This window comes from Cervus canadensis, chromosome 13 (assembly GCF_019320065.1).
Source record: "Cervus canadensis isolate Bull #8, Minnesota chromosome 13, ASM1932006v1, whole genome shotgun sequence".
Taxonomy (NCBI): domain Eukaryota; kingdom Metazoa; phylum Chordata; class Mammalia; order Artiodactyla; family Cervidae; genus Cervus; species Cervus canadensis.
The window spans coordinates 16,351,226-16,365,381 of NC_057398.1; the positions used below are offsets into that span (position 1 = coordinate 16,351,226).

The 14,156-nt window shown below is 44.2% G+C and overlaps 1 protein-coding gene across 3 annotated transcripts in view; it reads right to left on the reverse strand.

The window, feature by feature from the left end:
* The window catches only part of NPL (N-acetylneuraminate pyruvate lyase), a 39,389-nt gene extending 28,695 nt beyond the window's left edge, over nucleotides 1-10,694 (reverse strand). The window contains exons 1-2 of one of the 3 annotated variants that reach the window (XM_043485963.1): nucleotides 10,605-10,694; nucleotides 5,362-5,445 (exon numbers count right to left, since the gene is read on the reverse strand). In XM_043485963.1, the coding sequence (XP_043341898.1) occupies nucleotides 5,362-5,429 (68 nt within the window). In that variant the 5' untranslated portion in view covers nucleotides 5,430-5,445; nucleotides 10,605-10,694. Of the gene's footprint in view, nucleotides 1-5,361; nucleotides 5,467-9,416; nucleotides 9,440-10,604 lie in introns of those variants that run through there. The other 2 variants (XM_043485960.1, XM_043485962.1) reach the window with 2 other exon arrangements.
* Between the last annotated feature and the right edge of the window lie 3,462 nt (nucleotides 10,695-14,156).

Consider the following 14,156-nt stretch of genomic DNA (forward strand, 5'->3'; position numbering starts at 1 on the left):
ATCAGATAAAGTGACCTGTTCTCAATCAAAATATAGGTGGGGAGGATGGAGAATGAAAATACAAAGGAAAACAGTGGGGCAAGGGTGTGTTAAATGTTGCAGAATGCATGGTTGACAAGAAAACTAAGTATTGATATGAGTTGGCTAGTACTTTTGCATTTTTGTCAGTGGGGCCAGAGAATACTAATTTAATTTTAACCTTATTAACATTCTTTTCATCTTATTATTCCTTAAAAAAACAAAAAGAAACCAAAATATCTGAGGCATATAGAAAACAAAGACATCAAAGGGTATTTGTCAAAGGAAACAGAACAATAGAGATGAAAACAAAGAATGCCTAGGCAACCACTGCCCACAATGCGTGAGAGACAACCAGTCCAAGCTGCCACTTGGGCAAAGGCGTGCTTTAATGTAGTTAAGAGGCCTGCAAGGGGAGCAGGCGCTTTCCATAATGGCTCATGTCCCAGCATCGTTAACACTACCCCTCCCTGCCCCACTTGCTCAAACGTCAAATCCTGGCCTCTCAGTCTCACTGAGCAAGACTCTAAGATGGGGGAGATGGCTGCTTAGACAATTCATCTCAGGACTCGCATTTAGGTCAGCTTGACCTGCTCAACTTCTTGAAGTCTCTCTGCTTCAGACATCTGTGACCACTCGGAACCACACCTTTACAACACACTTGCTCCTTGCTGCTTCCGTCGGCTCTTCCCCACCTGGAAAAAGTCCTGAGGTGCAGGAACCATCAGCAGGGGCTTTGTCTGTGTGACAGGAGCTCTAGTTTTGACCAGTGATGTCCACCTACTCATGCAAGCAGGAAACACCTCTGGCAGGCCCCAGGGACTTTCCACTCACGGACTGGAAACCGGAAATAAAGTCTCTGGGCAATAGCTTATGCTGGAGTCACGGGTTCAGACACAGTGGCTCCTGCAGACATTCACTGAAGTCTCAACATCTCCCCAGTTCCACCGCAGCCACATACTCACACACCAAGAGCAGGCCTGGCCTTTTCAGCAAGGAGGAGCCTCTAGAGCTCCAGGTGACCGAGGCCTGGTAGGCACTGTACTCACTTTGATATGCTTTCTTTTGGTTTAATCTAATTTGTTCCTGGGCTTCCCTGGTGCCTCAGAAGGTAAAGAATCTGCCTTCAATGCAGGAGACCCAGGTTCGATCCCTGGGTCCGGAAGATCCCTTGGAGAAGGCAATGGCAACCCACTCTGGTATTCTTGCCTGGAGAATCCCATGAACACAGGAGCCTGGAAGGCTACAGTCCGTGAGGTCGCGAAGAGTCAAATATGACTGAGTGACTAACACGTTCACTCTAACACTAGTCCATGTATACTTCAGCTTTCAGAATCAGATGGAAGCTACTCATCCTTTTTGGCAAAATAACTACCCGGTTACTTAAAAACTCCTTTCAGAGAGGAGCATGCAGGGGCTAATAATGACCTCACCCTGCCAGAGGCGGAAAGCATCCTATTCTGGAAATCTGGGTCACTCAGTCTCCCACAACAGTTACAAAGACAACAGTCTACACAAATCCATCTCCAGTGGGCTGGGCCCTTTGACTAGCTGTGTAACAGGTTTGTTGTTACTAAAGGGTGTTGTAAAGATTCTCATGAGGAAGTCCAGGGCCTTCGAGGGAATAAAACACAACTTTTTTCCAGACATTTTGGCCAATCTGAAATGGACTCTCTGTTCTAATGACTGTGAACTTGCCCCGTGGAAAAAGTGATTCCTTGAAGCAACTAAGGAAAACAAAAGTCCTTCACTCTAATGTAGAAAAAGACACGAATAGGGCTAGGTAAAGATTGACCTTCCTTTCCAATTAGGCATTAATCTTTAGGATCTTGGTTTCAACAACTGCACAAATAGAGGTAACACCTCTCTGAGTTGCCGGGAAGATTTAAATGGAGTGTGTCCTTTAAAATGCCCAGCATGAAGACTAATACATAGTGTTCAGCCAATCAATGTTAGCTTCCTCTCCTCATGAAATTACAGCTAACTAAATTTACCACATGCTGTGTGAAATGCTGAAGATTCAAAGATAAATAAGATATATGCTCAGTCCCTATGCAGTGTCTGGTACCCAATAAATATCTATATATGAGCGTAAGCAGCACAAAGCCTGTTGGGTGACTTCCCTGGTTAGTCCAGTGGCTAAGACTCCAGGCTCCAAGTGAAGGGAGTCCAGGTTTGATCCCTGGTCAGGGAACTAGATCCCACATGCTGCAACATAAGAGTTTATATGCCACAACTAAAGAGCCCACATGTTGAAACAAAGATAGAAGAGCCCACATGCTACAACTAAGACCTGGTATAGCCAGATTGAAGAAAAAAAAAAATCTGTTGGTAGAAACACACATGTAACAAACAATTATTATAATAATTATCATAAACAAATAATTGTGATATAATATGAAAAGGTAGGCACAGGGTGCTATGAGGCCACAGAGGAAGGACTCTATAAATACTCTTTTTAGGGAAACTGGAGAAGAATAACCAGGGGATGGTTTTGATGGATGAATAGACAAGTTCAAATGGAGCACAGAAAGGAGAGGATGGTGGTAGAAAAAGGCAGAGGATACAAAATGTGTAAAGGCACACAGAGAAGAAAGGGGATGAGATGTTTTGGAGAAAAGAAATGCAGTAGGAAAGGTAGACTGTAAAGGACTTCCTATGTCATCCCAGGTTCTGGGCTTTAACCTTCAGACCAGTTCTTTCCAGACTTCAATGTGCTAAAGAATCATTCAGGGACACCGTTAAAATACAGGTTCTAGTTCAGTGGTTATGTAGTAGCACCTGAGATACTGCATTTCTAGCAAGTTCCTATGTGATGTTGGAGCTAATGGTCCATGGACCAGGGGAGTAGCAAGGCTTAGACAAAACAGAATTCAGAGAGATTCTTAGAGAGTAAATCTAATTTGTTGTTGTTCAGTCGTCAAGTCACGTCTGACTGTGACCTCATAGACTGCAGCACACCAGGCCTCCCTGTCCCTCACCATCTCCTAGAATTTGCCCAAGTTCATATCCATTAAATGATTATATTTATTTATGAGGAAACTCATTGGACTACAGTGTGGAGGATGGACTGGAGTTGCAGGTACTCAGAAATTGTTACTTAATGGAGGTCACCACACTATCCCTAAAAACCTAATACCAGAGAACTGCGGACTTTTAGCATTTGAATGGGCCTTAAGAGATTATGTGGTTGAATTCTGTCTCCTTACAAAATATGAGAGAACTTTTACAAGGTGAATAGAGCTCCCCAGGGTCAGATAGTTAGTGGTGTCAGAGCTGGGGGTTAGGAACCCAGATACTCTAACTAAAATCTATTTAACCATGTTTTTTTCCTGCCAACTTCCTCACTTTAGGACATCAACTTATATTCAGAGTTGAACCACTAGAATTATGAAGAAAAAAGAATCTTCAGCCATTCTGCATTATGGAGGCCATGGTTTACTCTAAGATCCAGGTTACGAAAACTCCTATGTTGGTAGGTCATGGGGCAGAATTTCTAGGTGTTAGATTCCATGTGGTTCTTCTTTCTGTCCTGTCTCTTAGAAACATGTCAGAAAAACAGATTCTCGTGTGGGCAAGTAGGTTAATATCTACCTGCTCTTGGTGGGTTCTCCAAACCTGCTTCATAGCTATAGGAATGTTTTGATGGAGCAGAAAGATGGAGAGAAAAGGGAACTGACCAAACTTACATGCCTACTATGTACCATGTACTTACAAACATTTTGATTTAATTTTTTACAAGGCCCTTCTAAAAACACATTTTTATTTCACACTTCAGGAAAGTGAGGGTCCTAGAAGAGAAAAGAATTCATGAAAAAAAAGAGGAAATAATGAATGAAGGCAACAGGGCTAGAAGTATTTGGGAAACAGAAGGATCCGGAAAAACAGTCATTTTAGTTATCTCTAATATGTGTGGGTCCTGGTGTCCCAGGAAAACAGCAAGATAGAGTGAGAACACAGTGACACTCCGAGGGTTCCAGATGAACAAGCGGGACTTTGAAGAAGCCACTTCTAGGCTAAGAGGGATCTGATTAAAAAGGTTAAAGTAGCACCAACCAGATGCAGTGTTCTGAGCTTGCAAACAGGATCTTACTCCATAACAGGAAGTAAATCCTGTCTGCTCGTGCAATCACATGATTGCTGTTTTATCTGCCCAACAAGGAGCTGACACATGGAGAAAGAGCTGACTTCAGCCTTTCTTAGCGCTTGTGGAAATGGAGAGGCAACAGAAAAAAAAAAAAAAAAAGAATTGCTATTAACCATGCCATCTCAGCAAGAATTTTACTTAGACCTAGTAAAGATGTGATTTTTTTTGAGAATCTTAGAAGTTAAAATGTTTGAACTCCAATGACCTAAGGGAAAACTGTGATACTTCAGTATCAGGCCAACTCTGAATTAAAAAGAGTAAATGTCATAAGAAATGTCATCCACTTTAAAGGGATAGGGTTAAGGTTTGTAAAAATTCAGTAACAGAAGACCCAAAACATAAAAGTCTTATTTAAATGCTTACTGAATATGTCATCTTTCATTTATCCCTTATGCCACAACAGCAATTCAAACTAATTAACCTAAGCACATGCTGACCCTGTGCTAAACATTATTACATGGATTCTCTCATTTTAATACTCATAACTTCATAATGTAGGTATGGCTGCAATTAAATAGAGGAAGAAAGGAGAAGCTTTTCTTCTAACATCAAACACAGATCCAGAAGGCGGATGAATCCCCACTGTGTTAATGGTAATGTTCAGGGAGGACTTATATATTGCTCATGGATGCCCGGGGCACATGACCATTCTCTGCTAGTACCACCATACTATTCATCTGGAAAATGCTTGCTTGGGTAACAATTTCTCAGCAATCATCTGTTATTACCTCCCTTTTGCAAGTTCCCCATTATTTAACCAATGTTGAAATGAGTGTGTAAAACATGCCTAAGGGGGCCATGTGGCAGAAACCTTCCCCACTTTCTTCAGGGTAGGACATTTCATCACATCCATGAACAGTCTAGACACAACTTCTAGGGGCCAGAGCTTGATATCAAATCCTGCTAAAATGAGATCTTCCTCACCCAACTCCACTGGTCTTATTTGGGATGGGCAGGGCTCTGATGAAATCCAAGCAGACTTTTGCTTTGTGGGGCTACAGACACTGGGAGGAAGGTGAGCTGCCATATATTATCTCATCTCCCTCTGCACTGCCTGTGATATAGAGACCTCTTCTCTGACCTGGGGTCAGAGACACTGTAGGGATGGAAGCTGCAGCATCCAAGCCACCGCTACTATAGAGACCTTTTGATCATTATGGTGGAGGGAGTTCCCTTTAGTCCCAAACCATAGTTACCCATGCTCGGTCATCGGCGTGATGGTCGCAGCAACAAGACCTTGGAGCTTCTTCTTTGGGGAGGCCATCGAGCTGCTGAAATGTCTGGAAAACATACAATGTCCTTCCTGTCTTCAAGAAATGTCAATTAATGATAAAACTCTGGGGCAAAGTCCATTCCTACACAGTTCAGAACTGTGAAAAATGCTTACAAGTGTACAAACACAGAGCAAATGAGAGGAATGTAAAATGTGAGAGCTTTACACTATAAAGGAGGAAACTGTATTTTAAAGACAGGAGAGATGGATAAGAGAGAGTAATGTTCTAGGGAAATACCATTGGAAAGGACTCCCGGCTTATCTATACAGATGACCAAGGCAATCTGAAACCTCAGAGAGCAGAGATTAAAAACAGCAGAAGAAAGAATATGAACCGAATTCAGCAAGGTCAAATAACATTACTCAAGTTGAAATATGGTCAGGAGAAAAGGGACAGTCTTATCTCTCTTCATAACTTCATATGGTTGAGCAAGAATCTCCCCTAAGACCAGTATTTAAGCCTTAAAAGTCTTCAGTGTGAGCTACATAATTATCTTTAGATTTACCTAACTATCCTTTCATTTTCTAGTTTTAATCAGTTTTTCCGTTTCCCTGGCTTTAGTAAATCACATCACAAATACTACATTCACCTCTTCCCCACTAGACCAAGCTCCCCTAGGACAGGAAATAGATTTCATTTGTCTTTACTTTCCCTGAAACTGAGTGCTCTGTTGGACACCTTGTGTTCAATTAAAAAGTGATGGATATGTGAGTGATTGGGCTTCCTTGGTGGCTCAGATGGTAAAGAGTCTGCCTGTAGTGCGAGAGACCCGGGTTCGATCCCTGGGTCAGAAAGATCCCCTGGAGAAGGAAATGGCAACCCACTCCAGTGTTCTTGCCTGGAAAATCACATGGATAGAGGAGCCTGGCAGGCTACAGTCCATGGGGTTGCAAAGAGTCGGACATGACTGAGTGACTTCACTTTCTTCTCTATGTGAGTGATTGAATGAGGTGTCCAGATTATAGCTGGATGATGACTTCCACAGAGATCTCTGCTGAGACAACGAACCTAGCAAACACTCATTTGGGGTAAAAGGATCCCTCACCACCTGGCAGAGAATGTACCTGTTCATAACCAGCATAAAAAAGCCAAGAAGTTGCCCAAAATAGGCAATGAGAGGCATCAAGCATCCTGGTTAAAAGCCTAGATTCCACAGGAGGCTACCTGGTTCATCTCCCACCTCTGCCATTTAACTAGTTATAGAAGCACTATTAATTTTTGAGCTGGAGGACATGAAAATTTAAAGCCACACATGCAAAATCTAACAATTGAAGAAGAAAATAAAACATAATCAGACAGTATTTGGTGACAATTATGAAATTAAAAGACGCTTACTCCTTGGAAGGAAAGTTATGACCAACCTAGATAGCATATTAAAAAGCAGAGACATCACTTTGCCAACAAAGGTCCGTCTAGTCAAGGCTATGGTTTTTCCAGTGGTCATGTATGGATGTGAGAGTTGGGCTGTGAAGAAAGCTGAGCGCCGAAGAATTGATGCTTTTGAACTGTGGTGTTGGAGAAGACTCTTGAGAGCCCCTTGGACTGCAAGGAGGTCCAACCAGTCCATCCTAAAGGAGATCAGTCCTGGGTGTTCACTGGAAGGACTGATGCTAAAGCTGAAACTGCAATACTTTGGCCACCTCATGCGAAGAGTTGACTCATTGGAAAAGACCCTGATGCTGGGAGGGATTGGGGGCAGGAGGAGAAGGGAACGACAGAGGATGAGATGGCTGGATGGCATCACCAACTCAATGGACATGAGTTTGAGTAATCTCCGGGAATTGGTGATGGATAGGGAGGCCTGGCGTGCTGCGACTCATGGGGTCGCAAAGAGTTGGACACGACTGATTAGCTGAACTGATACAAAACATGTTTGGCTTAGTGAAAATGTAGTGATGTCTATAATTAACAAGAGAGTATATTATAGTTCTGAGGTCACTTTTAAAAACCCAATGCCAGACTCCCTGGTGGCGCAATGGGTAAGAATCCACCTGCCAACACAGAGGACACAGGTTCGATCCCTGGTCCGGGAAGATTCCACATGCTGCAGAACAACTAAGCGTGTGCACATCCACTGAGCCTGTGCTCTAGAGCCCAAAGCTACAACTAGAGCCTGTGCTTCGCAACAAGAGAAGCCACTGCAATGAGAAGACCGCACACCCCCAAGGAAGAGTAGCCTCCCCTTGCTCACCACAACTAGAGAAAGTCCACCCACAGCAACGAAGACCTAGCGCACCAAAAAACCCCAAAACACCAATGCCCACTGTGCTTAAATTTGACCCACATAATATTATGTGGGTAATATTATGGACTATCCTACTGTGTTCGTTTTTCATAACTGTTAATCTCATCTCCCCAAATAGGAGCATAAACTTCCAGAGTACAGAGATCACTTCCTGGCTGAAGGGAGCTCTTGAAGCTAGAAACAGAGCAGAACAAGGACAAAAACATGAAAGGGTACGCGCAGCAAAACGTATTGTTTTTGTGCCTGGACAATGATGATACCTCCCCTTACAAATAGATACATCCCTGGTGAGCTCTGCTCCTGAAATAAAGCCCAAAGCCTTCCAGTAGTTTTGCTCTGTACTGAAGGGCAATAAAGGAGGACCTTACCAGATATAAAGGATACTAGGATTTCTCTGACTTTTCCTAGTTTGAAGATGACACTAAATCCTATTGGAAGTTTTGAAAGAGAAATGTAATCAATCACCTGGCCCATGGGGAAAATGCAAGGCCAGGAACACAGGACCCTGTCTACCCCAGAAGGTCTGAGCACCAAATGAGGCTGACGCTGTGTCCACTGCACACAGTCACCTGGTCCTTCTGCACGAATCTCAACTCAGGACAGCCTAAATCAAACCTGCCATCTGATCGTCTAATGTCTTCGTTTTCTCTTTACAGTAGAGGGGTTAGAGCTCTAGGTCGGGAGTCAGACTTCCTGCACCCACATCCTGGCTCCACCATTTACCAGCTGGGTGACCTCGGGACAGCTATTTACTCTCTCTGTGCTTCAGGTTCCCCTTCTGTAAACAGGGATAACAGTAATCACTTCTCATAGGGGTGCTGAGAGAATGAAATGAATTGAGTCTTGTAAGGTGATTAACAGTGCCAGGCTGCCACGCACATAGCAAGTACAGGTTCAGCCCCCTCCATGAAGTCTTGTCTGCTGACTACAGGAGAAACTAGGCAGCATTCCTTTATCAGCACTGTTTCCTGTCGTCTCAGCTCCATCGGTACCACCTCCCCAACACTGGCTACGATCTTTATTCAGGGACTAAGTCATTTCCTTTCTATCTGTTATCTTCTTTCCCTGCAATCCTTCCCGCTTCCCTTACTGTCCCTCTCATAACTTACACATTGTTAATTACCTCTTATCTAGACCAGTGGGCACAACTCCACATTAAAGGGACTCAAGAAGTTTCAAGAGATAAAAGAGTTCAGAGAGCTAGGTTCCATATCAAGTATCCTAGAGGCCATACACTCTAGATTCTTGTGCTTTTAGCTGCATTTATTTCATATTTAGGGCAGTTACAAGGATATTCTTAGGATGGTCAAAAGCCTGGACTGGCAAGATAGACTTATCTACCTATGTCTCAAATTAAGTGCACTTAAATACAGCTTGCTTTGCTAAAAAATATGGGGCTTGGGATAAGAGTTGGGAATCACTGTCCTAACCCCAACTCTCTTCTTCAACATAGGCAGGCTACCAGACCAACCTAGTAGCTCAGACATTTCTGATCTTGATTTTGCCCTGCTCAGAAAATACTAATTAACTTCTTCCCACTTCCATGGGACAAATACCCAATTTCCTGGTCTATGGTCTCTGTAGAGATCTCTCCACACCTGAAGCACACCAGTCCAACCGGCCCCTGGTGCTCTGTTGCAACCTACCTTGTCCTGGCTCGCCTGTTCTACCACCCAGAATGGCAGTATCTCCCATTTCAACCCCTTCAGTATAACCAACTTTTGGAACTCACCTTAAATATGAGAGGACATTCTCTGATCCCCTAAATGAAAATAATTTCTTACTCTTTAGAATTCCCGCAAACATTTGCTTTTCACTAAAAACTACACCAGAGATAAGTAGTTCTGGCTCTTCTTTTCCAGTGTAAGCCATCTGGGGCAGGAAGGGTTCAAAAATCTATCTTTGTGCGGAACAATACACTAAATAAATGAGCAGTTTGCTGACTTTGGAAACCATGAAAATGATTCAGGAAGTGAAGTGAAAGTCGCTCAGTCTGTGTGACTCTTTGCTACCCCATGGACTATACAGTCCATGAAATTTTCCAGGCCAGAATACTGGAGTGGGTAGCCTTTCCTTTCTCCAGGGGACCTTCCCAACCCAGGGATCGAACCCAGGTCTCCTGCATTGCAGGCGGATTCTTCACTAGCTGAGTCACAAGGGAAAATAAATGAGCAAAGTTTGCTGGTTTTGTAAACTGTGAAACTGCTTCAGGAAGAGATGGAGGTAAAAAAAAAAAAAAATCACAACCATGATAACTGAGAATGATCCATATTTTGTAAATAGGAGTATTTAGAATGTCATTAGTTAATAACAGGCCTCACTTGGGGAGGGCCTATTTCTCTCGAAATCTTAACACCTCTATCCACCGACAAGAAGAATCCTTAGTGCAAAGAATTCAAGCTGCCTAAGTCAAGCTCTCCTAAAAGGGCAAAGTTAAAAAAAAATCGCTGGGGGAGGACGAGGAGGATGCAGTTCTAGGCGTGGAGAATCACTCCACTTGGAAAGATAAAAACAGAAATAGAGAACTAACACACAAACAAAAATGCAGAAACACAGCTTCCCATCAAATGAAGGGGCTGTATCACACTTAATCCCTAAACTCCCCAGTGGCTGACTTTGATCATTTTGAAAAAAGGATCCTTGAAGCCCGGCTCTGCGGTCTGGACAGAACCTAGCGGAGTGGGTCCCTCCCCGTCTGTCCGTCTGTCCGTCCGGACACTAGCCCCGGGCCGGGAGGGTGTAGCGTTCACACTTCCCCAGGCTCCATTTCCCAGCTCCCCGGCCTTGACCTTTGTGTCCGGCCGTCACGGTCTCACCCACCCCCGAGTCCACTCCCCAACACCCCTCTGCGCTCATTCCCTGTCTGTCGGTCTCCATGCGTCCGTCCGTCCGTCCGTCCACGCCGCCCGGGCGCGCTCACCCAGCCGCCGCGAGTCCGCCTGCGCCGCTGCGCTCCGGCGCCCCGGCGGGTTCTTTATCGCGGCGGCCGCGCACCACGTGCCCGCCCCGCCCGGCCCGGGAGCTGCAGTTCCGCCGGCGCCGCCCGTAGCCCAAGGCCGGACGCGCAGGTGGAGTTCCCTCATCCCCGGGTGTCCCGGCCAACGCCGGGGCCTGGCTGCACACGGGCGCGCAGCTCCGGCTCCACAGCACTTGCGAGCATCGGAACTTGCACCTGGGTTCTCCGAACGCGCGCTCATCCCGCATCTCCCCTCAGCTGCAGCCACACCTATCTTTTCTTTTTCTTCTGCTGGGCCAGTCCTTCCCCTCCTGGGCTCCTTTCTGTGTTAACCTGCCTTCTGCCCGAGGCCCTGCCACAACGGGTATTTTGTGGTTCTGGATTTGGAAATTCGGGCTGCTGTTTCTAGAAGCTGAGAACACCGCCTGCCCCTTGGGGATTCCGCGCTCTTCCAGCTCCTGCTGCTGCCCCAACCCCGCAGGTTCTCCTGTGAGAAAGACTTACTCCTAGAGATTGTTGTCATACTGAGTGATGTGAGTCAGAAAGACAAATATCATGTGATGTTGCGTATGAAGAAGTGAAGTAGCTCAGTCGTGTCCGACTCTTTGCCCTCCTGTGGACTGTAGCCTACCAGACTCCTCCCTCCATGGGATTCTCCAGGCAAGAATACTGGAGTGGGTTGCCATTTCCTTCTCCAGGGGATCTTCCCAACCCAGGGATCAAACCCAGATCTCCCAAATTGCCGGCAGACGCTTTAACCTCTAAGCCACCAGGCTAAAGCGTTGTGTTTAAGTGGAATCTAAAAAAAAATGGTAAAATGAACTAATTTATGAAACAGAGATAGAGTCAGGTATAGAACACAAACTTGCCGGTTACCAGCAGGGACAGGGGGGAGTGGTAAAATGGGAGATTGGGATTGACACATAACTACTATATATAAAGTAAATAACTAATAAGGAGCTACTGTATAATACAGGGAGCTCTATTCAGTTCTCTGTAATGACCTAAATGGGAAAGGAATCTTAAAAAAAAAAATGATATATGTACAGGTATAACTGATTCACTGAAACTAATGCAATGTTGTGAATCACTCTATTCCAGCTTTAAAAAAGAGATGAATGGATATTAAAGGCGGATTTGTTACTACTGCAACAGCTTTTCTGGCTTATTCTGGAGAACAATGGAAAGAATTTTGAAAGGAAAAAGTATTTTTAACCAAAATATCTCCACTTGTAGAAATGTCGAGAGTTTATTTTCTAATATCAAGTGCTGTGTTAATAAATCAGAAACACAACCATAAACAAATCCCTCAGCTTTCTTTTGCTGATGTGAGTTAACCTCAGTTTTCCATGAACGACAACGGGCAATGCTTATTTCATTTAGGAAAAATGAATTTCCTGAAGTGCTTTCTAGTTTGCAAAGTGCGTTTAAATCATTAGGATAGGTCTTTCATTGCACGTTGCACCAGAAATTAATTCATTAATGAATTCATAAAACAATCCTATATGGTGGGTACCATTTTTTAAAAAGTCATACTTTTCAGATGAGGATGCATCCTCCCATTTTAAAGATCAGAAACAGGAGTTTAAAAAGCTTAAGTGATTTGCCAAAGGCTATACAACCAGCCAAAGGCTATAGACTTCCGTGTAGCTCAAGTGGTAAAGAATCTGCCTGTGAGGCCAGAGACCAGGGTTCAGTCCCTGGGTTGGGAAGTTCCTCTGGAGAAGGGAATGGCAATCCACTCCAGTATTCTTCCCTGGAGAATTCCGTGGACAGAGAAGCCTGGCGGGCTACAGCCTGTGGGGTCGCACAGAGTCGGACACGACTGAGTGACTAACACACATAGAACCAGTGAGCAGTTGAGTTGGGATTTGATCTCAGGTCATGTGGGAGCTGATCTACTAACTGCTACTCTGTGTTATCCTGCAAAAAAGGAAGGAAGGAAGAGTCCTAGTTACATCTGTTTGAGTCATTATGTTAAAAAGAATATTATATCCCAGTGGGACAACGTTAGTATTTTTTTTTCAAGGTCACACTTGAAGAAATTTTTAAAAATTTTATTTCTTTTTATTTTTGGCTGTGCTGGGTCTTCGTTGCTGCTTGGGCTTTTCTCTAGTGGCACAACTCTAGTGGTGTGTGGCCTGCTTATTGCGGTGGCTTTTCTTATTGTGGAGCACGGGCTTTAGGTGTACGGGCTTCAGTAGTTGTAGCTCCTAGGCTCTAGAGCATAGGCTCAGTAGTTGTGGCTCTCGGGCTTAGTTGTTCCTCACATGTGGGATCTTCCCAGTGCAGGGATCAAATCCATGTCTCCTGCGTTGGCAGGCAGATTCTTCACCACTGAGCCACCAAGGAAGCCCTCAAAGTCACACTTTAATATATGAAAAATTAAGTACCCAAAAGATGTAAATCAGTAGGATTAATATTGCCAGCCAATAAGCCAATATTCTGAATCTATTTGATATGAATATTTTATAGATAACTATATTTATTGGAGAAGAAAATGGCAACTCAATCCAGTATTCTTGCCTGGGGAATACCGTGGACAAAAGAGCCTGGAGGGCTACAATCCATAGGGTCACAGAGAGTCGGACACGACTGGGGTGACTTAGCATATGTTTGTTTATATAAATATATAAATGTTTATATAAATTTGGTGCATGCATGCTAAGTCACTTATGTGCTAAGTCACCCCACTCGTGTCTGACTCTGTGTGACCCTGTAGACTGCAGCCTGCCAGGCTCCTCTGTCCATGGGATTTCCCAGGCAAGAATACTGGAGCGGGTTGCCATGCCCTCCTCCAGGGGATCCTCTCAACCCAGGGATCGAACCCACATCTCTTAGGTCTCCTGCATTGGCAGATGGGTTCTTTACCACTAGGGCCACCTGGCAATTCCTTATTATAATGTGTTAGGGTTTGCTAAGAAGCAGATGCTAAAGTGGAATTTGATGTGCAGGAGATTTTCAGAGGGAGGTAGCAAGGGAAGGCAGGGAGAGCCTTTAGGTTGTCATGGAGCTCTGATACCTCTGGAAGGAGAAGGAAAGAAAGAGGGTTGGATAGGAAGAGTCTCATTAGAATGAGGGAGAGGTGTGCATATCCCAATATCCACTAATTGCTCTGAAGAAACTCACAGCCTCAACTATGAATTGTGAGAAAGCCATTTATTAAAATACATATATATATAGACCTGTGTAAAGATATTAGGAAGCACTGAGGGGAGACTCCATGTGGACTGGTTGAGTATGTGTGTATGTTTGTAAATGTGTGTATGATGAGGCAAGAGAGTCTCAGGGAGGTCTCCCTAGGGGAAGGTGACACCTAAGTTCAATCTTAGACACTTGAGTAGGCCTTAGAAGAAGGGAGAGGCAGAAAAAAAAGCCACACTGCAGCCTAAAGTCCTCTGACACTTTTCTTTTTTAAAAACTTTTTTATTTTGTATTGGGGTATAGACAGTTAACAATGTTGTGATGGTTTCAGGTGAGCAGCAGAGGGACTCAGCCATACATATGCATGTATCC